Raw genomic sequence first — 25,228 nt, 5'->3', positions numbered from 1 at the left:
AGGTACTATTATAAGGTTGTGAATGAATGATATGGCAAATTGTCCAATTAGAAATGGTCATTTTAACTACTGACTGATTTATAACTTCTGTCTAAGATCCCCACATTTGTAAGCATCATATCCCCGTAGCAAAAATAGATGGAACTCTAAATCATCTCTCGAACATCTCGCCTCGATAGCTACTCATTTAGTATGCATACCTACATTACAGCCTAGTTTATACACCTAGGCATGCGTTTTAAACATTTTATGTACCTTGTTTGTACTAATACACGATGACCGCTCTGAATTAGGTGGTAACTTAGAAAGTAGAGGAAATGAAATTGATAGAGGACATTTCGTTCGCTTTCGTCAAAACTTGGCTCTGTCATTAAGCGTATGCCCGTGGAATGTAGGTTAACCCAGTGTTTTTCGAATTAGGTATTTCATTGCTTATATAGGGTGATCTTAGCCATTGGACAAGCCCTGAAATCCCACGTAGGGTTACTTCTCAGGAATGCTCTGACGTTAATATTTTTTTAATTAGAACAAAGGATAAAAAAATATTTTTTTCGAACAAAAGTTATTTGCAATAATCGACAACAAAAAGAAACACACTGTGATAATCTTTGGCAGTGTTTTTGGCAATTTGTTCGAAATATTTGATAATGATGACATTTTACAAGTCAGAAGCTTATTAGTGTCATAAATAAAAAAGATAATCAAAAAGGTCGAAGAAGGTTCCATACTATTCTTTGAGGATATTACCTTAGGAGCTACTAACACATACAGGCTGCTCCAAAGTAAAAAATGGTATTTAGTTAATTTCTTCGAAACCGCTACAACGCTAGTTATGATACTCTGTACACTGGTTCTAAATACCATAATGCATATGTACATTTCGGCTTTGTCCAATGGCTAGGGACACACTGTATACTTGGTATTAAAAATAATAGGATTTACGAGCACACCTACACTCTACAGCAACCTACTAGTTAAAAAACAGCCAGATACACGACTTATTTATGAGAAATTCAATTGGACATTTCATAGTAATGTTAAAAATACAAAGCACTAGGTCTTGAGTAATTGATTTATTTCCCAATTGAGTTACATGATAATGTTAAGACCACGACCGGCGCTCCCGTTGGCGCGGCAACTAACTTGACAGCCCGCGCCCATGACGGCTGGGCTGTCAGTTAGGACACGTTTATAAACCCGGCTAATATAAATATTAACAACTAGTATCAAAATAGAAATAGTTTGATAGCAAAAGGTGTTTTTCCAATAATAATGATATGAATTATCTTATATTTCTAATAATCGGCCATCCTGAATTTTTGCCTGACCCGAGGCAAAGAGATATAAACTATTTATTTTCTAAGGATATAATAATAAAACGTGACAATAACGTGCTCTCACGCACTTAGTAGGCAAGAAAATAAACAAAATTTATCTTACAAAATATTCAGTAAAAACTATAAGAGAAAAAAACGTCAATCACACTTGATTAATTAGGTAACAATTACAGAAATGAAAATTAAATGTACAAACAATAAAGCATTTGAACAACACTGAAACAACAAATTTTTTTTTTTTCATTATTTGATATCATAATCGAGCCTTGTGGAGCAAATAAGAAATCTAACTGATAACATTTTCGGCCATCCTTACAAGATTGGATGTCCCCATTCAATCATTTATATTATTAACATGTATTAACAAATAGAGCTTAGAGAAAAAAAAAAATATAAGAAAGATAATATTAAGATTCTGTTACATTTAGTATTAGGTACTACTACTTTAGGTAGCTACTACTTGAATAAAACTCTACTGGGATAATATTGCCTTTTATGGTGCAAAAAAATATATCCTGCACTTTTACGCATTTGCGTTTATTCTTAAACAGTAACGATGCCCCTCGGGTAGTCACTAACTTGATGTGGTGTAACGTAACAGATGTAGAATCTAGTGACTTTTGATCTTATTTCCTGTCGTACACACTACATATTACCGTCCTTAAAATGTATTAATTTATTTAAAATTTAAATTTGGCAAAAGGGCCTATATTACAAACATCTTACAGACATATATATTTTTTTTTATAAACCAAACACAATTTTGGCGACAAAACAGTCTTGTGCCAGATTCAGCAGTTTGCTCTGGAACCTCCGAAAGATGACACCCTTTGGCCCGAAGTCGGCGCACTCGACGAGCCCCTGCAGCGGTTGCAGCGCGCTCACCAAGCTCACCACAAAAGGGTTGAAGTGCACGTAGTGGTATAGTGGCGCGATCGAAGCTGGAACACCCTCAGCGTACCTGGACTCAGAAACGGGGATTAACAGCGTCTCCTTCCATCATGTGTCACCGCACATAGGATGTAACAGGGTCTCGAAGGTTGTCTTGTCACATAGTCGGTTCCCTAACATAAGTATACACTTTTCTATACAACTATTGTGGCTACCAGGTTACTTAAGTTGGGGCACCGACCGTACACATACAGAGTGTAATTTAAAAGGTTGTCTTTTCTCAATTACAGGTCACAAAGACAGGATGTGACGGTATTCGTTAGGTTGTGGCAAAGTATACAAATAGGGTGTAAAAAAAACATTTGTACTATTATCATTATATATACCACAATACACATAGAGGATGTAAGGGCTTTTAGTAAGTTGTAGCAAAGTACACACACACACACACACAGGGTGAAAAACCTTCGTACGGTTATTATTATACATACCACAATACACACACAACATGTAAGGGCGATAAGAGTACAGACACAGGCTGTATGGTGAGCTTGTTACGGCGTACCCGCACAGGGAGCATCCGTCTCATGCAAGCTTAACTGGTACTGCTTGTTACCGCTTTCTCGCACAGGGAGCTATCGGCATCAATCAAGCTTAAGTGGTGCTGCTTGTTACCGCTTTCTCGCACAGGGAGCTATCGGCCTCAATCAAGCTTAGGTGGTTCTGCTTGTTACCGCTTTCTCGCACAAGGAGCTATCGGCCTCAATCAAGCGTAGGTGGTTCTGCTTGTTACCGCTTTCTCGCACAAGGAGCTATCGGCCTCAATCAAGCGTTTCAAATGATCTTCGATACCGCGTACGTACACTGGACGTAGCAGCCCCTCAGCTACCGCGTACACACGCTGGATGCAGCGGCCTCCAACCATGTCGTCTCAGCATTCGGACGTATGGACTCAGATCCGACATGTAAATCATTAAACATTTTACACTTTATTTATTTATTAAGCATATACACAAGGATATATTCATATTTCGGTTAGACTTTATTTGGAATTACATTAACATTAACTTCAATGAAAATGAAACACGTGTGCATTGCGTCATTACGTGACGAATATGAATTTTATGTTTACTATGAGTAAATTATAGTACGTTAATAACTGTATAGTATATAATAACTGAAGTAATATTATTTATTCACTACCTCTCCGAGTCACAACTTTGATTTTCAGAACCAGGCTCATAATTAGAGTCTAGTCCTATCCACCGTTTTATTTTATCTGCGGGGTTCTCATAATTATATTTTTCTGATCAGAACTGTTTAAAACCATTACTCAGTCTACTATAAAAACACTATATGTAAGTATAGTCTACTATGATACAATAACTCCAAATTGGATTTAAGCTCTAGGAGTAAAGATAAAAAATAAAAATAAGTTTATTGCACACAAAACATGATATGAATGCAGAATTGGTGTGACATCGGTTGAGTGCATAGCATTGTTACATAACAGAGTTTCCAGCGATCCCCGTACTAGGCTAGGCCTGTACCGCGGGAGACCAAGTATGCATTTGTATGTCATGTGTGACAGTTGGAATATAGAGAAGGAAATATAACCTAAACATACATTAGGAATGATTGAACAATTGCCAAATCGTCGTACTGTAAAAGTTGCCTGTCTCTGTAAGATCTTTGTTGTTTGCTTATCCCTTCACGAATTCAAGTCAAAATTGCTGTAAGTAATTAGATTATTTTTGAATCTCTCAATTGGTTTCCAAATAACTATGCCTTTTGCATTTGATACATTTAACATTTCCTTTGACCATAATAATGCTAGTATAGTTCGCCTGTAATGTTATTATATAGTTTGTGGTCAAATAAGCATTACAGTAGCCATGTAAACGTCTATAATGCTACTATAGAACTAACTAGCTTAAAATATAAATCGTTATAAGACTGCTGTCGGCCATAATACAGCTCCAGTGTTTTACTAGGATTAAGTTTCCAGCGACTTAAAAGCATAATGTTGTAGTAAATTTATGAATTAAATTATATTGGAAAGAATAGAGGTACTGTAAGTAAGCGGGATCGATGGGGCGTTCCAATCAGCGTTGTAGTCAGCAGTAGTTGACGACAATTAGTTTGTTTTCAAACTTGGCGGGTTATTTTTTTTTTCCAGATTTGGTGTGTAAAACTGTCGACTCACAAAGAGTATGCAGGAGCAATCCCTCAGCACGAACTAAACCACGTGTTTCGATACAGTTTAATAATTAGTCTCCGAGTATCTTTAGATATAGAGAGTACGCAGAGTAATTGAATCTTTATGTAATATATACCGTATCCTATTGAATCTATCAAATAAATAAAATCAAACTTGGAACTTAACTATTCTATGAAAGACAAACGCTTGCGCGTTCTATTTCGCCGCCACCGCCATCTAGCGAACGGTTTGCATACAAATGTCTAATACATGCCATGAAACTTGCGCGATCTAACTCGACGCTAGCGCCATCTAGCTTGCAATTGGGTAAACTTTCGTATAGGAAGTGGTATCAAGTTATAGTACTTAAGTAATTATACAATAACAAGCATCTATTTATTTATTTTAAAACTAGATTATTTATAATGGTAACTAAATGAGCTCTTGACTGTATGCGGTATTCATTTTCAATGTTAGTTGCTATAACGTGGAAGATACAGAACATATAGAATAAACGCAAAAATTCCCTATTGTTGGTAATTACCAAAAACATAAAAAGAAACTAGTTATTCCTACTAAATCGAATTTGAATCATTTACACTATCAGTCATGTATACATAACTGGAACTAAGTCACGTGTTTTGTGGAATTAAAAGTTTATTTTAAAACATTTATGTATAGGTAATTAATCTTGATTAATACTGAAAAGATATTTAATGCCTGTATGCACTACTGCAATATACTTATCAACTAGAACTTTGTCCACTGACAAAAATAATAGCTACTAAAAACTATAGAAATATAAATATGAATAAAATTATTTCAACAAATAAGTACACTAGGAGGCGGTTATCATTCATCATGAAAAGTAAAATTACTGAAAATAGTTCTAGATAAATACAACGCTGGTTGCGTTGCGCAAAAAAAACTATGTGCGAATGGTGACTGTATATTTCTATTGTCTGTATTTAAGTCGTCAATAGGATTTCAACATATTCAGTGAAGACGAACTGCCTACTTGTTACCATTTACAACTTATAATGAAACTTCTGGTGATAGGTAGGATATCAACTTAAAATGAGTTTGTATAAGTACCTGCTTTTCAAATGATGAGAAGTACTAGCATATTTTCAGCATCAATAACTGTTCCACCAAATCCAATGGCAAAATAAATATTTTAAAGTATGTATATATTTATGTATTCCTAACTTACCTCCAATTATTTAATTGGAGTGCAATTCTTGAGGTTAAGAACAGTAATTTAACAACCGAAGACAGATAAATTGAAATATCAAATTAAGAACTGAAAGTACCCACAATAGGATGTAACTACATACACAACTTCATTTGATGCTTTTATGAAACATTGTTCTAATTTAGCTGTTCATTATTTTTATTGTTCAGTATCAATGCATGCTACTCGATATCATTTTAAGTTTAAAAGTCATATTTCAATAATTCAAATAATTTTGGTCATGTAAATTAAAGGATTACTGAGCAAGCTACGTAAATGCCCAGTCAGTACAGTGACTTGGTTGACATTCCAATCGCTTATCAAGTAACCATAACCATATGACTGTCCAGTCTAAATACCAGTTGCACAAGCCACATTTGACGGGCTGGCCAACATCACTCAGTAGTGACCTATGAAAGCCATACAATAAAAACTGAGTATGAGAAGCCATACCAAAGAATTTAGCAAACACTTTAAAGGTGACAGACAGTTTGGTGCAACCGACCCTAAGAAAACTCCCTGATTATATATGACAAGAGCTATATAAGTCTTGAGGTCAGGTTATACTGGTTTACGTGTTAGTACAATAGTAATAGCTAACAATATTGTTCGTAAATGTTTAAACAGAATATTATTTTGAAATAAATATGACTACCACAAGAAATAAATAGTTAGCCATCCCCGTCCCAACTAGCCGATTCAGAATGATTAATATACGAGTATACTACACCTTATTCATATTGGACATAGAACTTAGTAGTTATACCACTCAACCATGATACATTATATACTTATCATTATATTTCTAAATAATCATATTTTAAGAAACTTCTAAAGTGCAAAAACATTTCTTCATACTTTAATTTCATTACCTATTTTACTCAGTTAAATTTTACATTAAAATTACTTGGCTAACATGTCAATCACAAACTTAGGATTACCCTAGCCACATAATCTCAGGGCTAGAACACTTAATAAACACACACCTCTATCTTTTGATTTCTTGAGAAATATACAAATAGCATAATATTTATTTTCATGTTAGTAGGTATACATGATGATGTAAAACATTACTGGTGTTGCAGTTTTATTACCATAATTCATTACTTTTATACATTATTAACATTACCCTCCCTTACTGACTGATCTAGTAAAGTTTGAACTTTAGTCAGCCGTTTAAATAGACATCACCATAGTTAATATACTGTATTACAATAGTGAATGAATAAAACCCTTATACCTACAACTCACCCTACTTTCCGATTGTAAAACTCATATGAGGTGCGTTAACCACAGTTGAACAGGTAGCAATCAATTTTATCAAACAATTTGCTTTTAGACTTAAGGGCAGTTCATCATGCATTTCTTACCATTAAGAACATTCCTAAGATATAATTTTAAACATTATTCCAATACTTTCCAATTGGTAGGCCTGAAGCTGAATGACCTTATATGACCCCAGTGGAACTTCAGCAATATTACACTTATATATTACCTCAATGGTAACTAAAAATTAACTTAATACAAATCATTACTTGTTTTAATCATGATTTGATATTGAATTAAGCATTTCAACAAGATGCCAAGTACATTTATTGTACACTACAAATAAGAATACCTATCAAATTTGAAGCTGCTAAGCCTGGTTTCCTGACTTGACATGTCATGTAAGTAATACAATTTCGATCACTTATATACTTTTCAACTGCACAAACTAAACCATGCGCAATCTCATAAATAATCCAATTACGCTTCGCACCTTTTAGGTGAACATTCACTACATAAGTATTCAAATTACTGTTCAGTTTGAAATATAATAAATATCTCATAGTATTTATTACCTGTTTTGCTGTCATAAACAAACCACTCTGCTGTCTCTGCTGTATTGTAGACCAACATCATGAGTTGTGATCGAGTGCTGTATCGCCTCGTTGACGTAGCTTACCGGCAGGTCAATGACCGGTAGGTGATAATATTGTGCTTGCGTACTCTTCCGAATTCGTATGATTTATAACAATTCACACATTTGTTAAATAAGTTTTGAACAATATATTTAAACACTTCGTGACCCAAAACTTAGTGCATTTTACCAAAGTAGGTACGTGCCCAATTTGAGCGTAATAATGCTACTTCCAACATAACAATTTCGTAAGAGAATCAACTTATTTAACTGAAATACTTTGTGAGCATGAATGTTGTCACTTCTGAACTGTTAAAAATACAAAGCACTAGGTCTTGAGTAATTGATTTATTTCCCAATTGAGTTACATGATAATGTTAAGACCACGACCGGCGCTCCCGTTGGCGCGGCAACTAACTTGACAGCCCGCGCCCATGACGGCTGGGCTGTCAGTTAGGACACGTTTATAAACCCGGCTAATATAAATATTAACAACTAGTATCAAAATAGAAATAGTTTGATAGCAAAAGGTGTTTTTCCAATAATAATGATATGAATTATCTTATATTTCTAATAGTAAGAAGATAGTTAAAAAAACATTGACAAGTGTATTAGGTATGATGTTATAATCGCATAAACACTCTGTTTAGCAAGATATCGTAACTATTTGAACATTAAAATGACACTGCGAGATTGCTATAGCTTTTTATTGCTTTATCAGTTATGTTTGGGATGCACGTCATGTAATTGATTATGAGCAGGTTACCTTTTTATTTAATTCTAAAAATAACTTGCCGGCGTTATCGCCGACGCTATCTCAAGGAGAGATCATGCCGTCGCAAAGCCGCACTGCTCTGCGCCGCGAACGAACGCACCGCGCGACTCCTGGCCGATTATTTTCATTACTTAGCGCAGGCACATGAACTCTCAGGCTAACCAATGTAACTTGACCTCGAGACCAGTTACAAGTTTATGTAGTCGAATATCGCTGGTATACTGGATCCTTTGAGCGTTCGACTTGCAAGCGCTGGATGTGCCGTAGGAATAACAGCCCTGCACCCAGATTAGCACTGCTTATTGCCCAGCTAGGTACGGTTGGCCTTAAGTCACTTGTAATTTTTTGAATAGACTATAAAACTGTAGTTTTATTTGTGATTGTGGAGCCGGCTTCCCAGTTAGACTTTCTGTACGCTTGTGACATCTTGCACATGCATAGACGACACATGAAACGCTTCAACTGTTTAATCTTCACGATTTATTTGCCACGTCACTGACGTACGTTTAGCTTGAGCATTGAACTCAACATCCATATTAACATCAATTTAATTAGCCATTATCATGACTCGTCATCTCCGTGGGCAGCGGCCGGTAGACGTTGGCGTGTTGTCAAAACAGCGGCACGTCAATTGGTCTAATTGGTGTCCGGCTGTGAGCCAATTACTTACTTGACAGTATGGAAGCAATTCCTACATTTAAGGGCGGAAAGCGCACTGCAGGAAGACTTCCCTTTATTGAGATACAGAAATAGACGCACTTATTGTCGCCATCGCACGCTGAGCCGCGTTCTATTTAACTATACTTAGTTCAAGAGATGATTAAAAATCTTTTGCGTTTAGTTTAATTAATTTTCGTGTTGCTCTTTAATACTACGCCCTCGACATAAATGATGAGCAAGTCTGTAGTCAGTAAATACTCGCATGTCCACACAAAAGTTTCAACAATCAACTTACTTGGTTGCTGGTTGTATTTATATAAACACGAGTAAGGCTCTCGGCACACGGAGCGTAAGCGTAAGAGACGCGTAAGCATATAATATCATAATACGCGTGTAGAACGAGAGCGCTATGAGCGCGAACAAGTTCTAATAAGTCCGCACACGAAACGTCGTCGTAGCGTAGAGTATGAGGCTTATGTCGTCGTAACGACAGGCGTAGCGTAAAACAGGCGTGATAAACAAAACTTCTGACATAAGCAATAAAAAATATTATTCATCTGACGAGGAAGTAAGATCGTCGATACATCCCCCGAAGACATCTGACGAGATTTCACTAAAACGATTACGCTTACGCGACGCTGGTGCCCAGAACTCTACGCGTCTCGTATTCGTTACGATACGCTCTGTGTAAGGAGGGCCTTAGTGTCCTTCGTATCTATCTTAAGTATGGAAAAAGTAAATATAGGTAAATGCAGAACATTTGCTAATATGATATGACCAAGTCAGTCGTTCGTTGATATTGTGCATACGTCTGTAGCTTGACAGTTTTTCTAAGACGACCGCTATCGGTACCATATGTGATACGTATTCTACCTTAAAACATCCGTGTGGGGGTCGATGCAACCCGCCCTTGAAACTCCGTTAGTGCTGGATAGTATATTATATGTATGTATAACCTGTTGAGTATGTTCATACGAGAGGATGAAGCAGAAGTTGTGAAATGTATGCTGTTAGTAGGCAATCAAAGTGTTTCTAAAATGATTTATTACCTCACGGTTGATTCAACATTGTGTTAATGTAGACAATGAGCAGTATTTGTTTTGGTGGCAGTTGCGGCTAGTGCGGTGAAGGCGTCGGCATGTGGCGCGGCGCTGTGCTGGCGCTGGCGGCGCTGAGCCTGCTGGCGGCGCCGGCGCTGGCGCTGCACAAGAAGTACAACATCACCATCGGGTACCTGCCATCTATCAAAGGCGAGCTCCGCGACCGGCAGGGGCTCGCCATCTCTGGAGCGCTGTCTATGGCGCTTGAAGAGGTTAGTGCTAGACAACTATATATACCTATACATGATTCATAAACTCTAATGAAATCGATAATCTGTCATTTTCACATTTGTTTGTAAGAAAAAGACAACATTTAAAAGAGTTTAATGAATAAGCTAGAGGATTACATAGGTAAGCGTAATGTTAGCGAATGTGCAAATTACAGAGGAATCAAATTAACATCACACACCCTCAAAATTTGGGAGCGAATTATAAGTAGACGTATACTAGACTAAATAACACTATCTGAAAATCAATTTGGCTTCACAGCAAATAAGTCGACTTCAGATGCTATTCACGCATTGCGAATCTGTAGCCGCCGTGCAGGTCAGGATCTCGACGACTTAAATAAAACTTCGATTTATAATGAAGTGAAGTATAATCATCCCAAAGGTACTGGTTTACAAGGGTTCTTGCCAAAACGGTTCAATGTAGAAAATAGGTGTTGAAAGTATGGAGGATGATGAAAGAGTGATTTGTCATATTTGATTTGATCAGTACAAAAGGTTTAGATTTAAATGCTTCCAATTGGCCGCGATACAGATTATGTGGAGCGCTCCTATTGGTGCTTTTAAAAAGCCTCCGAATACTAGCCGAGCCCGACGGCTGCGTTTAGCTACTGCATTGATTTTTATATAATAATAAATTGCATTCGCAACAGAATCGTTATGGAAAACTCAGAGCAAATAAAGAGAACCTGCATGTTGTCTTTATTGATTTAGAAAAGGCCTTTGACAGAGTCCCCCGAAAATTAGTGTGGCAAGCGATCAGGGCGCAAAACATTCCCGAAAAATATATCAGCATAATCAGGGACATGTATCACAACTGCACAACTCGAGTCAAAAGCCCAGGTGGCCTTAGCGAACCGTTCGAAGTCCAAGTTGGTGTTCATCAGGGATCCACTTTAAGCCCTTTACTGTTTAATTTAGTAATAGATTATTTAACCAAGGATATACAACTGCCGGTGCCATGGTGTATGCTATACGCGGACGACGTAGTACTCTTAACCAAGTCAGCTGAAGACATGCAGACCCAACTTACATCCTGGACTAAGGCATTGGAACAAAATGGCCTCAAGATTAGCAGGAGCAAAACCGAGTACATGCAATGCAAATTTTCTACCGAAGTCAAATACGACAGAGACGTGTGCATCGGAGAACATCCTGTACCTAAGGTAACAAAGTTTAAATACCTAGGATCTGTCATCTCATCCGATGCCAATATAGATGCAGACGTCTCCCACAGAACACAAGCGGCATGGCTCAAATGGCGAAGCTTATCAGGGGTTCTATGTAACAGCCGTATGCCCATTAAAGCGAAAGGAAAGGTGTATAAAACGGCCGTTAGACCTGCCATGCTATACGGCTCTGAGTGCTGGGCCATAAAGAAATACCACGAGCAAACCCTTCACGTAAATGAGATGAAGATGCTACGCTGGGCTGGTGGTGTCACAAGACTAGACCGGATAAGAAACGAGTACGTTCGCGGAAGTTTCAAAGTGGCTCCAATTCAAGACAAACTCCTTGAATCTCGTCTACGATGGTACGGCCACACTCGAAGAAGAGGAAATGACCATATTGTAAACATTGCGCTAAGCCTTCCTGAACGCCCTAGAGGAAGTGGCAGGCCAAAATCCACGTGGTGGTCCAATATTAGAAACGACCTGAAGAACCTGAACATCGAAGAACAGACAACCCAGAACCGACCACTCTGGCGCAAATTGACAAGGAGACCCGACCCCACATAGGTGGAATAAGGGAAGGAAGAAGAAGAAGAGAGAAAGTCTTGTCGTATCATCCATTCTCGTATACATACCTATATACAATTATACATATGTATAATATATTAATATATAAACTACGTCCTATATATATTTTTCACTTGTTCTATTTATTCACGCTACTCTTTGCTGAACCGACATGTGCATAGAATAACCAACTGGGCCACTTCTCTATACACACGTAGTCTCTATTTTCCTTTATGGATATTAACATTATAGAAAATATGTTTAGGTATTTTCTAATTAGAGTTAGGAGCTTTCAAAAATATGTACCTATGGTATTCGTTTTTTGCTCTAATTCAAAAATTTTATACTCTAACGAAAGGGCATTACACAAACGTATACATTCTAAATAGAAAAGTTGAACCTTGGCCCCTTATCCTCGGTTTGCAAGGATTCTTCAAGCTTCATTATATCACCTGATGCTGATAAACAACATAAAGGTGATAAACGATATATTATTGGCTGGTATTGTACACATAATCTGGTTCACTGATATCTGTCGTTTTTAAAATAAATTTTAGTGTGAGACACGTGTTAGCAATAATCATGAAATATGCCTACGAGTATGTAAGATGTAACCACTCCTTACATCTTACATACTCGTAGGCAGAAAAAAAGTAGCAGCACATTAATTGGATTTATCATTTTATTTAGTGATAATTTTTAAGTAGCGCATTTTTGTAGTAATCCGTACATACTATTCTATACAATTAAATACAATCGTATTTAAAATAAAAGGTCGAATTGAAGTGTTCGCCTTATATCGCCTTGTCTCTTAAGACTTTTTAAACAGCATCTTCTGAGAGAATCTATGAGGTGTTTCTCTGTCAGAGGTTAGATTGGAGAGACTTCCTGACTACCGAAGATGAACTCCAGTTCATTGGTATAATTTACTCGTAAGATGATATTCCTAAAAGCATACAACTAGTTGTGAAAATTGAAATTCAAGTGTGGCATTGTGGAAAACGGCAGGTGGAGATTGTCAAATTGTGTTGTACAAAAAGTTACGAAGTACATTGCAATAAAAATGAGAAAACTCAAGCAATCTGATATTTTTAATTATGATTTATATTGTTATTATATAGTATTTTATCTACAGATTACTAAAAAAAACTATTTCATAATTAGTAAAAATAAAAAAATATAGTAGATAATTCACTGCCACTTTTTACTGAACCACTCCTTGAGAGTATACTTATGTTTATGACACGAGCTGTTAGAGCGAAATAATTTCTGTAGATTGCTTGTAAAATTTAGCGGTGTAAGATGACAAAACCGCATTCCAAGTACCTAAACTAAAAAGACGTTCTTGTTTATTTAACACGAATTCATATCTAAACTTCCGTATCTAAAAATAGCTATAGCAAATAAAACATGGAGTCAAACATTCCTCACACGGGCGACGTACATCGAAATATTGTAGGACGCAGAAATAAATCTTTCAGCTAATGCTATTGACGTACGTAAATAAAGCAGGCTCTGTATGTTTGTTTTTCTAGGTCGGTTTCAGAGCATACGGTTGTGATAGTTGATTTATTGGTGATCCCGAACTTGACCTAATCATTAGCAGTAAATTCCATTAAACACAGGGACATTTCAATTATCTATTTCGCTATTGTATAAAGCAGTACCTACCAGGGCTTTTGGGTTGCTTGGAATTAGGATCTCTGTGTACAATTAAAAAAACTCTTATTCTCTCACACATATCAAACAACAACGACGTCCGAGCTGAGTTATATACTTACTGCTTAGTATAGTCGAAGAAACGAAAGTATTGTAACAGATATAGGTACTTACAGGAGAAATTATTTGCATGTTTCAAACATCTGGTTTGTTAATGCCTCTGCAAATACATGAAGTCGTATCAGAACTTTGATTACGCACTTAGCAGTGAAAGAGATCATTGCATATTTAGTTACGTAATATTTATTTTCAATTATACCTACAAATTTCTTTGTGGGCAAAATAAATAAAAAAACGACTGTTCGCCCTTATGACCCTGATAATTATATCATAAAATTAACTGAAATCGCTAAATAGGCTTCCTAGAATGCAATTATAATGTTATAAATATTATTATTTATTTACTATGTAGTATCAACGTTGATTATTGCTTATTCCCGGCAATTCATGAACATCGATAGCTACGTATTTACTTGTCAACATGAGGCAACTTTTAGAGAAAGAGTTACGTTTACAGCCCCATAGGGAGTCTCGTTATCGATATTAAACCAGAGGGAATTGAAAATTAACAATAAGTAACACTATCGTTAAACGTTAACATTTTCCTTGAGTTTTTCAAGTACATATATTCCTTAGGTAGGTAGTAAGTAGTAATGATTGCCACAAACGTATGTATAACTAGACCGAATAATTTACTTAAACATTAAATTTTAGTGAAATGTACGACAGATATGAAAAGTAACTTAACCACTCGTGCTAATATTGACACCCGAGCATAACGAGCGTAGCGGCTCCTAAAGTGGAATCTTAAGCGTTGCGAGGGTTTCAAGGCCGTGCAACAAGGGTTAAACAAAATGTGTCACCGAGTGAAACACAAACGTGAAGAAAATACTAACTGAATACATGAAATAAAATCCTAAATTAACGTTATTAAATATTTATCATTCTAAATCTTCATTTAAAAGTCATGGCATTAAGGTTAAGGTCCTCAAATTTATAACACTAACTTGCCATATGTCCCGCTCAATAAAAAAATAACTTTGCATGGGCGTTTGATACACATGCATTTTGATACATGCAGATCATGCAGTAAAAAAAACTTTGGCAACACATACCAAAGTCATATTTTATTGCCTATGTCAGAAAGACTTTCATGACGTAATTTTTCTTATAATTGTGTGTTGTGCAGATCAACAACCAAGACATAATCCTGCCGGACGTGGAACTTTTACTGGAGTGGAACGATACCCGCGGTGACACGGTGACGGCGACGCGACTACTTACACACATGAGTTGCTCGGGTGTCGCCGCGTTCTTCGGGCCCGAGGGCCGCTGCAACACGGAAGCCATTGTGGCGCAGTCCGTCAACTTGCCCATGATCTCTTATGTAAGTAGTCACATGCTTCCGATATGCTGCAACGAAGTGTTGGAACAATTTACCGCCACCAATCAGAAACTGCAAATCCGTTTTTTAATTACAACCTTAAAAAGTACTCGTAACTTAACAGGTTTTATAACTAAGCGGACATAGTGCAAGATGAATATTTGTAAACTATCTCTTTCTTTATTTCTATTCTGTTCTGTTTCTGTTTTAATTTTTAATTATAGGTGCCCTGAAAACTAGTGCCGTGTTTAACAGACACGGCTTATGCTGAGCGGCACCCTATTTGGTGTACGTGTCATCATTTATTTTGTTGTCCTTATGTCATGTTTTTACGCCAAATAAATGTTTTTCTATTGTATTATTTCAATTTAGTAAAGGAGTGACACGGAAGTGACTGGGTGACGGATATATAACTGACGTCTCGATGGAATCGACTATAATCACAGTGCGTGTAAATTTGGCTCCGCCTAGCTAGTATAACTAACCGTTTACGAGTAAATAGTGAGTTAATGAGTTTTACAGACATGTAAACGTAGACTCTGCTTAGGTCCTTCTATATGATTTGGTAAACACATTACTTTTATCCGTCAATAAACGTAACAAGTAATAAGTTTTCTATCCGTGTTTTAAAACCGACTTAAAAAGGAGGCTATTATAAACCTCTAAACTCTATCTTGCGTAGGTATATCATCTATAAAGTATATGAGCATTTCATAATACGTTTTCTTTTCAGAAATGTTCCGACTATCAAACTTCAACCATGCCTAACTTTGCCAGATTGGAACCTCCAGACACCCAGGTAAACACACAACTCACAAAGTTATTGACAGAGTATGAATGTCCTTTTGAACTGGAAAGCTGTTTGTTGAAATATATTTTTGCGAGTATTATTGCTATGTTAATTACTTACTCTTATTAATGACAATTTTGTAAACTTTGAGTTTTGACTACTCAATCACTGGATGGTTAAAACATTAGCTTGGTAATCAAGCCACAGGGTCGACAGGGTTTAATTTCCAGTCTGTTCCCCCAGTTAACGCCCCATTTTCTTTATTAGGCTACTAAATCAGTAATGGCGCTACTACGCTACTACCGTTGGAACAAGTTCAGCATAGTGTACGAGGAGTCGTGGGTGACAGTAGCGCTGACGCTAGAGAACCACGCCAAGAAGAACAACATGACCGTCAACCACCAGCGGCCGGTCATCGAGGGCTTCAAATGCTGCTCTGAGAAGATGGCCTGCTGCGCGCCCGGGTTCTGGTACCAGTTCATACAGGACACCAAGAATAGGACCAGGAGTGAGTATACTTATTTAAATACAAGAAAAAGCAACGACGTCACCAAAATGGCTTCCGCCGCCTTTTTAAAAACGAAATTTACAGTAATGACTTAGTCTTCTCCGAGACTGTCCATGATGTTATGTGTTACTTGGTTAGTACTGCCCCATACTACTCAATGTACTCATAGCCACATTAAATGCATTTTAAAGCTAACTTAATAAATAATTAATAGTTCGGGGACAATCTGGACTTAAATAATGTTAATACCTATAGTTAATCATTGCAGTCAATATGTAGGATTACATTGTTGCAAACATGTGGCAGTGGTGTTAAATTTAAATTTAATAATCTTTCTCTGTGAATTTGCAAGTGAGTCATAAATTCTCCATTCTTTGTCTAAAAATATTTGCGTACCATCGTCCAAGTGTTAACTGTCTGTTTATAAGCAAACTTTAGTGCGTCAATTCAAACATCTGTATGTAATAATTAACGCCACTGTTCGAAATAGTATTAAAAATGTTTTCACCACACCAACTGGTAAAGGCCCTCTTGATTGTTCAAAAACTAATGAGAAAGTTGCATTTTATCCACATGGGGCAAAGTAATCAGATGCAAATTTTGAGTCGTTTCCTTATGTTAGCTGGTAGAATTGACTTTTAAATGATGATTTTGGATGATACATTTTTAATTAAGTTCATTTGGATTTGATTTGGTTTGTTTTTTTTGGTATTTCATAGTTAGTATTTTCCTCGCGTTGGTGTGGTGAAAAATGTTGTGTTTCACTTGGAGGCAAAGTTTGTTTAACCCTCGTGCCTTGAAACCCTCGCAACGCTCAAGATTCCACTTTTCGAGCCACTCGTTACGCTCGTGGTTCAATTTTGGAATCTTTCGCTTGCTCGGGTTTCAATATTAGCACTAGCGCAGCAGTTAAACAACAACTTTACCCCCTTGTAAAACAAATAACTATTGTCTATTCATGTTTCAGTATACGTGTTTTTGGGATCAACGTCGGGGTTAATTGACATGATGCAAGCCATGGAATCTTTACAGTTATTTGTTAATGGCCAGTACATGGTCATATTCGTCGATATGATAACTTATTCTCCTAAAGAAGCTATGAAGTATTTAATCAGTAAGTCTTTATTTTTCTTCTGCTTAGGTATATCTACGCATGTCTATTAACAATTGTTCAATGATATAATAGCTGCTGGCTATAGTTTTAGCATGACTTCAGGATACAGCTATGCGTTAAAGTGAGTGTGATACTACATTTCTTTATAATTAAATAATAAAGAATGGTGGTACAGGAAATTCGTTAGTAGTAAGTTTCAGTATCTTTATGGTAACATATGTTTACTTTCAGAGACCGAGGACCGGGGATCACAGCCCGGTTGCGAACACGTATTCACAAGCGAGTTCAAAAAGCGCGCGCAATCGTTACTAGTGGTAGTTTCCTCCGAGCCAGACAGTTCATATGAAACGTTTACAAATAGAGTCCGGAAGTACAACACAATGAAACCGTTCGATTTGGGATTACCGACCATATTTGGAAATAAATTTACGAAGGTAATTTTGAATATTATCTTGATTAAACAGATCTATCGAATAATCAGATATCTATACAGTCAAAGATGTACCTCTATAGAACGCGTTTCTTTATCAACCTTTTTGGGGCGGGTCGTGGAGCGTTTCAAACACTGCCACAACCAATTTTATGGAACTAATTATTTTCATATTTTTTTTAAGTTGGCGCTTTTTGCACCCATAAGCATTAAACATAGTAAACTATGTTTAATGCTTATGGGTGCAAAAAGGTCTACACAAAATTGTAACATTTTTTTTATTTATGACAAAGCAGAACAAATGTCAAACAGTCTACCAAATGTTGTGCACTTAGGTAACTTAGTTATGCTTCGACATATAGTACCACTTTTTTATCTGGATCATAAAATTAATAATCAATTTAATAATATTGTTTTCGTTTTACAGTTCGTTTCCATTTACGCCGCATACTTGTACGACTCTGTGAAACTTTACGCGAAGGCGTTGGATAAACTATTGAAGGAGGAGAAGAATCTGACATATGAGAAGGTGATGACCATTGCCAGGAACGGTTCACGAATAGTATCAAAAATGATCGAGTCGACGCCATATAAAAGTAAGTTATCTAGTCTACCTAGAGACCGTGTTGGTCCAATCCTAAAAAAAATTTTTCAAAAAATACCATTATCATTTAAATCAGTGATGCCATCAGCATATACTTAGATGAAAATATTTTGGATACAAATGTAGTAGCTAAACTTGAAACATATTCAATGCAATCAATATCAAACTCTAATAGTGCGTAAAATTAACCTTGCTTATTGTCACCAGAGTTAGAGATTGTAGTTAATGGATCCTTGTTCTCACTATGACGCGTCTAAGTTTGTAATCTTTAAACTAGTATTCCATGAAACTAATTGTGGCAATCCCTCTTAAAATCATCACGGAAAAGGATTACTATACATATGTAGTATTGACGAATGACTGCAGGTGTCTCCGGAATGATGATTCGTCTCGACGAACGCGCTGACTCCGAGGGTAACTTCTCGGTGCTCGCGTTCAAGGCGCGCTCGGCCAGCAACCTCAGCGACGACGACGTCAACTGCACCTACAGCATGATCCCCGTCGGGCACTTTCAGCAGAGCAGCCGCGAGTTCCCTGTCAGTATAATTATAACCCTAACCCTTTCCTTAGATTGCTCCCATAATCTGTGCCCAGCAGTGGAGCTAACGGTTAAGCCGTCGAAGCCGAGGAGCTCAGTATTGGCGTTCAAGAGTCGGTTGGCTAGCCACAGCAGACGACGCCTAGCTTCATCCCTGACGTAACAGTGAAGTTGGAGTTATAGGTCAAATGGAGTTTAGTGTGTAGAGTATACATGATTCTGGAATGTATTTCGCTCTGGTGTCAGAGGCGCTCCATGTACAACGTTCGTGTAACGGATGCCAAAGTAACAAACTATTTCGAGTGAAAATAAAAATAATAGATGATATTAATTATTTTTATAGTGATGTAAAAATAAATATGTTCTTGATATGCCTGTCTCCAACTCTCTATGCCCGATAATTTATGTATGTATTAACTTCTGAGATTGATAATTTGACTAGGTGACCTCACATTTGATTAATTACGCGTAAATGGAGATACTCTCATCTGTAATGTACTAATATAATTAATGCTAAATAATTAAAGGTACATTCCTAATGAATTGTCTCTTGGGCATACCTAATAAGCCGTGGTATATCCAGGACACTACGCCCAAACAACTGAATGTTTACATTGTTGGTTCGCGTAGTCCCATTAAAACGAACTGTCAAATGTATATTCAACAGTCATAACATGAAATATGTCTAGGAGCAGACTATGCCATTAATCTTAACTTGAACTTCCATTCCAGTTGTTGACGTTGATTTTCAATGTTTTAATGTCTACTAAAAATGCAAGTTGAAACTACATACCCTACTAGCCCCAAAAAAAAAACTACTAAAATATCTTCATACGTGTCTCTAAATAGACCTATTTCCATAATTTCAGGAATACAAAACGAACCCGCGCATCCAAATCGACTGGCCCGACAACGTGAAACCCGAGGATGAGCCCTCGTGTGGTTTCCTGAACGAGAAGTGTCCCAAAGACGACTCCCAGATCACTGCCCTAGTGGTCGCCGGGACGCTGGCCGTCACGCTATTCTGTACTCTAGTCGTTACCATTAGCATTTACCGCAAGTGGAAGATCGAGCAGGAGATAGAGGGTCTACTCTGGAAGATAGATTCGCAGGATATCAATGGATATTATGGGAGTGGATTAGTCTGGTCACCTAGTAAGGTATGTCTAAACTCTAGAGCCTTGATGTAATTGAGACTTAACCTTCTAAGGCCCATGGCCTTACCTATAGTACCAATGACTTCAGTAAATGTTAAACTAAATCAGTGAGAACGGTTTCATTGATTGTTTCGTCCGTTTTAATACAATAAATGTCTGATCACTTACACTATTGATTTCTAGTTCAATTGCCAATTATTCATAAATGATGGATAGCTGCTCAATGTCCTTTTAAATATTAGCATCCATTTTCGGGGAGGAAATATATATATACGTGTCATTAAAATTGAAACGTTCTTTTCTAGACCATACGATTATTTAATTCGGTATTTTACAAGAAATCTGATGACTTTTTGACAGTGTGAGCCTTATGGTCTCGTCTTAGCCACATTTTACATGAAAATGTTTTTGATGGGATACTTAATCATTTTCTCAAAGCTGACCTAAATGAAGTGATTTAATCAAATAAAATCTATAATTCTGTAATAATCAGTGACAAGTTCAGCATTTTGACTGTTGAATGTTGGTCAAGCAATCTTCTTACTCAAAATTTGGTTCGTGAATACCTTAATGGTTTCATTGATTTTCATTGAAAATCAGTGATGCACATGTTGTTTTGTTTCAGTTAAGTTTAGCGAGCGGTATATCGTGCGAGAGCCGATGCTGCCCTCAGATATTCGCGGAGACTGCTCAGTACAGGGGCAACGTTGTTAGGATTAAGGAGTTGAAGTTCTCCAAAAAGAAAGTAAGTTCATTCTTGATTTCTTTCTTGATTTTTATGTCTAAGGAACGGAACTAATTATGTCGTGAATTTACACGAAAGTTACTACTAATAGGGATAAGTTTGCCTTTATATTATCTGCCGTAACCTATCGTTTTTAGGGTTCCGTAGCCAAATGGCAAAAAACGGAACCCTTATAGATTCGTCATGTCCGTCTGTCTGTCCGATTCTGTCACAGCCACTTTTTTCCGAAACTATAAAAGCTATACTGTTCAAACTTGGTAAGTAGATGTATTCTATGAACCGCATTATGATGTTTACACAAAAATAGAAAAAAAACAATAAATTTTGGGGGTTCCCCATACTTAGAACTGAAACTCAAAAAATCTTTTTTCATCAAACTCATACGTGTGGGGTATCTATGAATAGGTCTTTAAAAATGATATTGAGGTTTCTAATATAATTTTTTTCTAAACTGAATAGTTTGCGCGAGAGACACTTCCAAAGTGGTAAAAAGTGTGTCCCCCCCCCCGTAACTTCTAAAATAACAGAATGAAAAATCTAAAAAAAATATATGATATACATTGCCATGCAAACTTTCACCGAAAATTGGTTCGAACGAGATCTAGTAAGTAGTTTTTTTTTAATACGTCATAAAAATTAAAAAAAAAAATTTTTTTTCATCAAACCCATACGTGTGGGGTATCTAGGGATAGGTCTTCAAAAATGATATTTAGGTTTCTAATATCATTTTTTTTCTAAATTGAATAGTTTTCGCGAGAGACACCTCCAAAGTGAAAAAATGTGTGTCCCCCCCCCTGTAACTTCTAAAATGACAGAATGAAAAATCTAAATAAAAATATATGATATACATTACCATGCAAACTTCCAGCGAAAATTGGTTTGAACCAGATCTAGTAAGTAGTTTTTTTTTATACGTCATAAATGGTACGGAACCCTTCATGGGCGAGTCCGACTCGCACTTGGCCGCTTTTTTTGCACAATAAAGTGTTTATTATTCACTTACTTATTAAAAGGCAGAAATATTCCTACAGAATAAATAGTATTTTATACAATCGTGATATAATGAATAATAATAGTTGAGTTGCGATCCCATGGATAGACAGAACATTTTTATTCAACATCACATGAAATGGCAGAGTTAACAGACAGTGACATGTGCATGAAAAGTACGTAATTATAGTTTGGTATACGAAATCTTAATTCAACCATTACAGTCCACGGGTAGAAAAATATATTTAGGGATGTGATGGCATTAGTTTTACTAATGGACCGCTTATTGGTATAAATTACTCTATGATACTGTCAAAGTTTGCCAGTATTTTACATTAGTAATCTGATACGCATGAAAACATGCATATCATATAATCGTAGATAAGACCTGCGTAAACCAATTATATTGTATGGCACGTGTTAGCGTGCGAACGGCGGTCATAGGTGGGAGCGAGAAATAGCAATCCGACCTTTCGTTCCCACCTAAGCCCGCCGCTATGAATAAAATTAGAATAATGAATTTAAGAACGGGCTATTTTCATGCTCCTTAAATAGAGAAAATTGGTGATATGTCTTTATCGCATGTGGTTTATCTAATTTTTATTATATGTTCTTGTTTACTTTACATTTTAAGACAAATATGTAATTGCATCTCTTAAGTTAAAGTATAACATAGTGTCTTTAATACATACCTAGAATTAGAAGTTATTTATTTAGTTATGGTTATTGCACGTCACGGTAAAATAGATTTTCGTAGACTAGTATGACTGTATTATTTATAATGCTTTTTCAACCGAGGCTCGGAACTGGTTTTTAAAATACCGGTAAAATAACGGTTTTTCGAGTGAAACCAAAATTAAAAAGTTTAGCGCCAAGTACATGATAATGGTTTGGAAATTTAACCGGTTTCTCGAGCCTTGCTTTCAACCTTTGATATTTTTCGTATCCAGCAATATTTTAGTTGAAGTATTATTACAACTTATATCTGATATACATCCAACAGCTAAACTCGGGGCCCGTCTTACTTAGGCGCTACCATCAATAAGGAATGTAACTACTGTATGGAATGATCGAATTGCTTGGACTCTCATTTGATTTGAGTTGTACATAACGAATACTATTTACGTAAGTAATATTCATGACGTGACTCGGCAGGACATTCCGCGTGACGTGATGAAGGAGATGCGGCTGCTGCGCGAGCTGCGGCACGACAACCTCAACTCGTTCATCGGCGCCGTGGTGGAGCCGCTGCGCGTGCTGCTCGTCACCGACTACTGTGCCAAGGGGAGCTTGTATGTAAGTACAGCCACCCCATACAGGACCGTGCACTTTCGAGGGTCTGCCACTTTGTGACCTAAATCCATAACAAACTTGACTTTGACGCTTCATGCTAATAATCAGGTGCTGCCTCCTAGAGCTCATGCACGCTTTCTTTGCGCGTTGGAGGATCTGCCGCATTGAGACCCAAATCGATAACTTGACAGGGGGGCTCCTAAGCTGCCCCCTGCAGTTCTTGTACGTTCCCTATGTTTAAGCTTTTCACAGTTGTATAACAAAAGCTGCGATATAGTATGCTGGACAAATATAGTCAGCTGTAGAGATAGTCGACTGCCCTGCATAGAAATTAATTTGTTGGGCTATCAACAAAATCTGCAGTTGCAATCAGTGTATGTACGCATGAAAAATCCGATAGCTATTTATCATTGCGTCGTGTAGGACCATTGTTTTCGATATCGTATCGGAAGAAGTTGTAGCATCGGTCCTTAATATATACTTGTATTGTTTCAGGATATAATTGAAAATGAGGATATAAAATTGGACCAAATGTTCATATCATCATTAGTACATGATCTCATAAAGGTGAAGTATAACTTTCAATAATTTTATTTATGACATGTTAAAACCCTATTTTAATCATTATAAATGTGTTAATTTCAGGGTATGACGTTTATTCATAATTCTCCATTAGTGTTTCACGGAAATCTCAAATCCTCGAATTGTGTAGTTACTTCAAGATGGATGCTACAGGTAATACTTCACTTCGCGTTTGATACATGAATTAAATAATACATTTTATCTTTTGCCGTGTTCTGTAAATTATATATTTTACAGGTCACTGACTTTGGTCTTCATGAATTGAGGTACTCTGCGGAAGTTGGTTTCATGGGTGATCATCAATATTACAGAGGTAAAGTGACATTGTACTGCTATGATTACTTCTAAATTAAGTATGTCAAAAAACTTAACTCCTCTAGTTATTTTTATGTACGCCGACTTGCATGAAAACGTCATATTGTGTAAAGATCCCCATCACATTTGCACCGTTGCCACGCTATTATGGCAATTGATACCTGTTAGACAAGTCGTCATGACTCGTTCAACAGGAATCAATTGCCCGAATGGGTATTGTTTTCATGGCACAACGTTTATTTGATTTGTACTGTAATAAAACTTACGTGATGCAGGTTTGTTGTGGAAGTCACCAGAGCTGCTTCGGGAGTTGGACGACCCAAACGGCACAGTGGGCGGCACGCAGAAGGGCGACGTGTATGCATTCGGCATCATACTGTACGAGATCATCGCTCGTAAAGGGCCGTTTGGCAATAGCCTAGATCCCAAAGGTAACTTGGCAGCTGAGTTTCCGAAACAAAGACACGCAACTTATCCTGATCCAGCGCTTCTCGAAGCAATAATACTTTAGAAAAATCAAATAACATCGGCGCCTCGTTTTATAAGTTCCCATTACATGACAAGAGCCTTAAAGAAATCTTTACGGTCAGATGTTAGGCTTAGTAATAATGCCCTTGTGGCATTCAAAGGCACAGGAGTATCCTTGTGGTTAAGGACTGGATTAAAAAAATCTCATCCCACAGCTTAGTGCGTCCTGTAGATTTCTCTTGCATCTTTAAATGTTACGTAACTGAATAAGATGATGTCATTTACAAACTATTTACTTGTCTACACAGAAATAGTGGAACGCGTGAAGCGAGGCCGAACTGAGGGCGAGGAGGTGTTCCGGCCCGACACGAGCGCCCTGGTCGGCGTGGCTGACGATTACGTGCTGCAGACCATGCAGGACTGTTGGGCCGAGGAACCGGCTGCAAGACCAGACTTCGTCACGTTGCGTAACCGGCTCAAGAAGATGAAGTCCGGCAAGTACGTCTAGCTATGTAGTCACTCTGTTTT

General features: G+C 37.1%; 1 protein-coding gene and 1 long non-coding RNA gene across 8 annotated transcripts in view; one reads left to right on the top strand and one right to left on the bottom strand.

Moving 5' to 3' along the window:
* Window positions 1-25,228, top strand: part of LOC133521308 (receptor-type guanylate cyclase Gyc76C-like) — a 70,805-nt gene that overhangs the window by 33,939 nt on the left and 11,638 nt on the right. For all 7 annotated transcript variants that reach the window (XM_061856196.1, XM_061856194.1, XM_061856198.1 and 4 more), the window contains exons 3-18: window positions 10,108-10,309; window positions 14,972-15,169; window positions 15,900-15,965; window positions 16,224-16,464; window positions 17,432-17,578; window positions 17,810-18,012; window positions 18,436-18,604; window positions 18,979-19,148; window positions 20,020-20,310; window positions 20,933-21,052; window positions 23,198-23,338; window positions 23,831-23,902; window positions 23,981-24,070; window positions 24,155-24,230; window positions 24,508-24,663; window positions 25,009-25,198. In XM_061856196.1, coding sequence (XP_061712180.1) covers window positions 10,136-10,309; window positions 14,972-15,169; window positions 15,900-15,965; window positions 16,224-16,464; window positions 17,432-17,578; window positions 17,810-18,012; window positions 18,436-18,604; window positions 18,979-19,148; window positions 20,020-20,310; window positions 20,933-21,052; window positions 23,198-23,338; window positions 23,831-23,902; window positions 23,981-24,070; window positions 24,155-24,230; window positions 24,508-24,663; window positions 25,009-25,198 — 2,504 coding nt within the window. In that variant the 5' untranslated portion in view covers window positions 10,108-10,135. The remainder of the gene's footprint in view (window positions 1-10,107; window positions 10,310-14,971; window positions 15,170-15,899; window positions 15,966-16,223; window positions 16,465-17,431; window positions 17,579-17,809; window positions 18,013-18,435; window positions 18,605-18,978; window positions 19,149-20,019; window positions 20,311-20,932; window positions 21,053-23,197; window positions 23,339-23,830; window positions 23,903-23,980; window positions 24,071-24,154; window positions 24,231-24,507; window positions 24,664-25,008; window positions 25,199-25,228) is intronic.
* The window catches only part of LOC133521318 (uncharacterized), a 205,197-nt gene that overhangs the window by 173,616 nt on the left and 6,353 nt on the right, over window positions 1-25,228 (bottom strand). The gene's annotated exons all lie outside the window — the stretch shown is intronic.

This window comes from Cydia pomonella, chromosome 9 (assembly GCF_033807575.1).
Source record: "Cydia pomonella isolate Wapato2018A chromosome 9, ilCydPomo1, whole genome shotgun sequence".
In the NCBI taxonomy this organism is placed as follows: Eukaryota; Metazoa; Arthropoda; class Insecta; order Lepidoptera; family Tortricidae; genus Cydia; species Cydia pomonella.
Note: the sequence above shows the minus strand (reverse complement) of the source record. Positions and strands in the feature narration are given on the sequence as shown.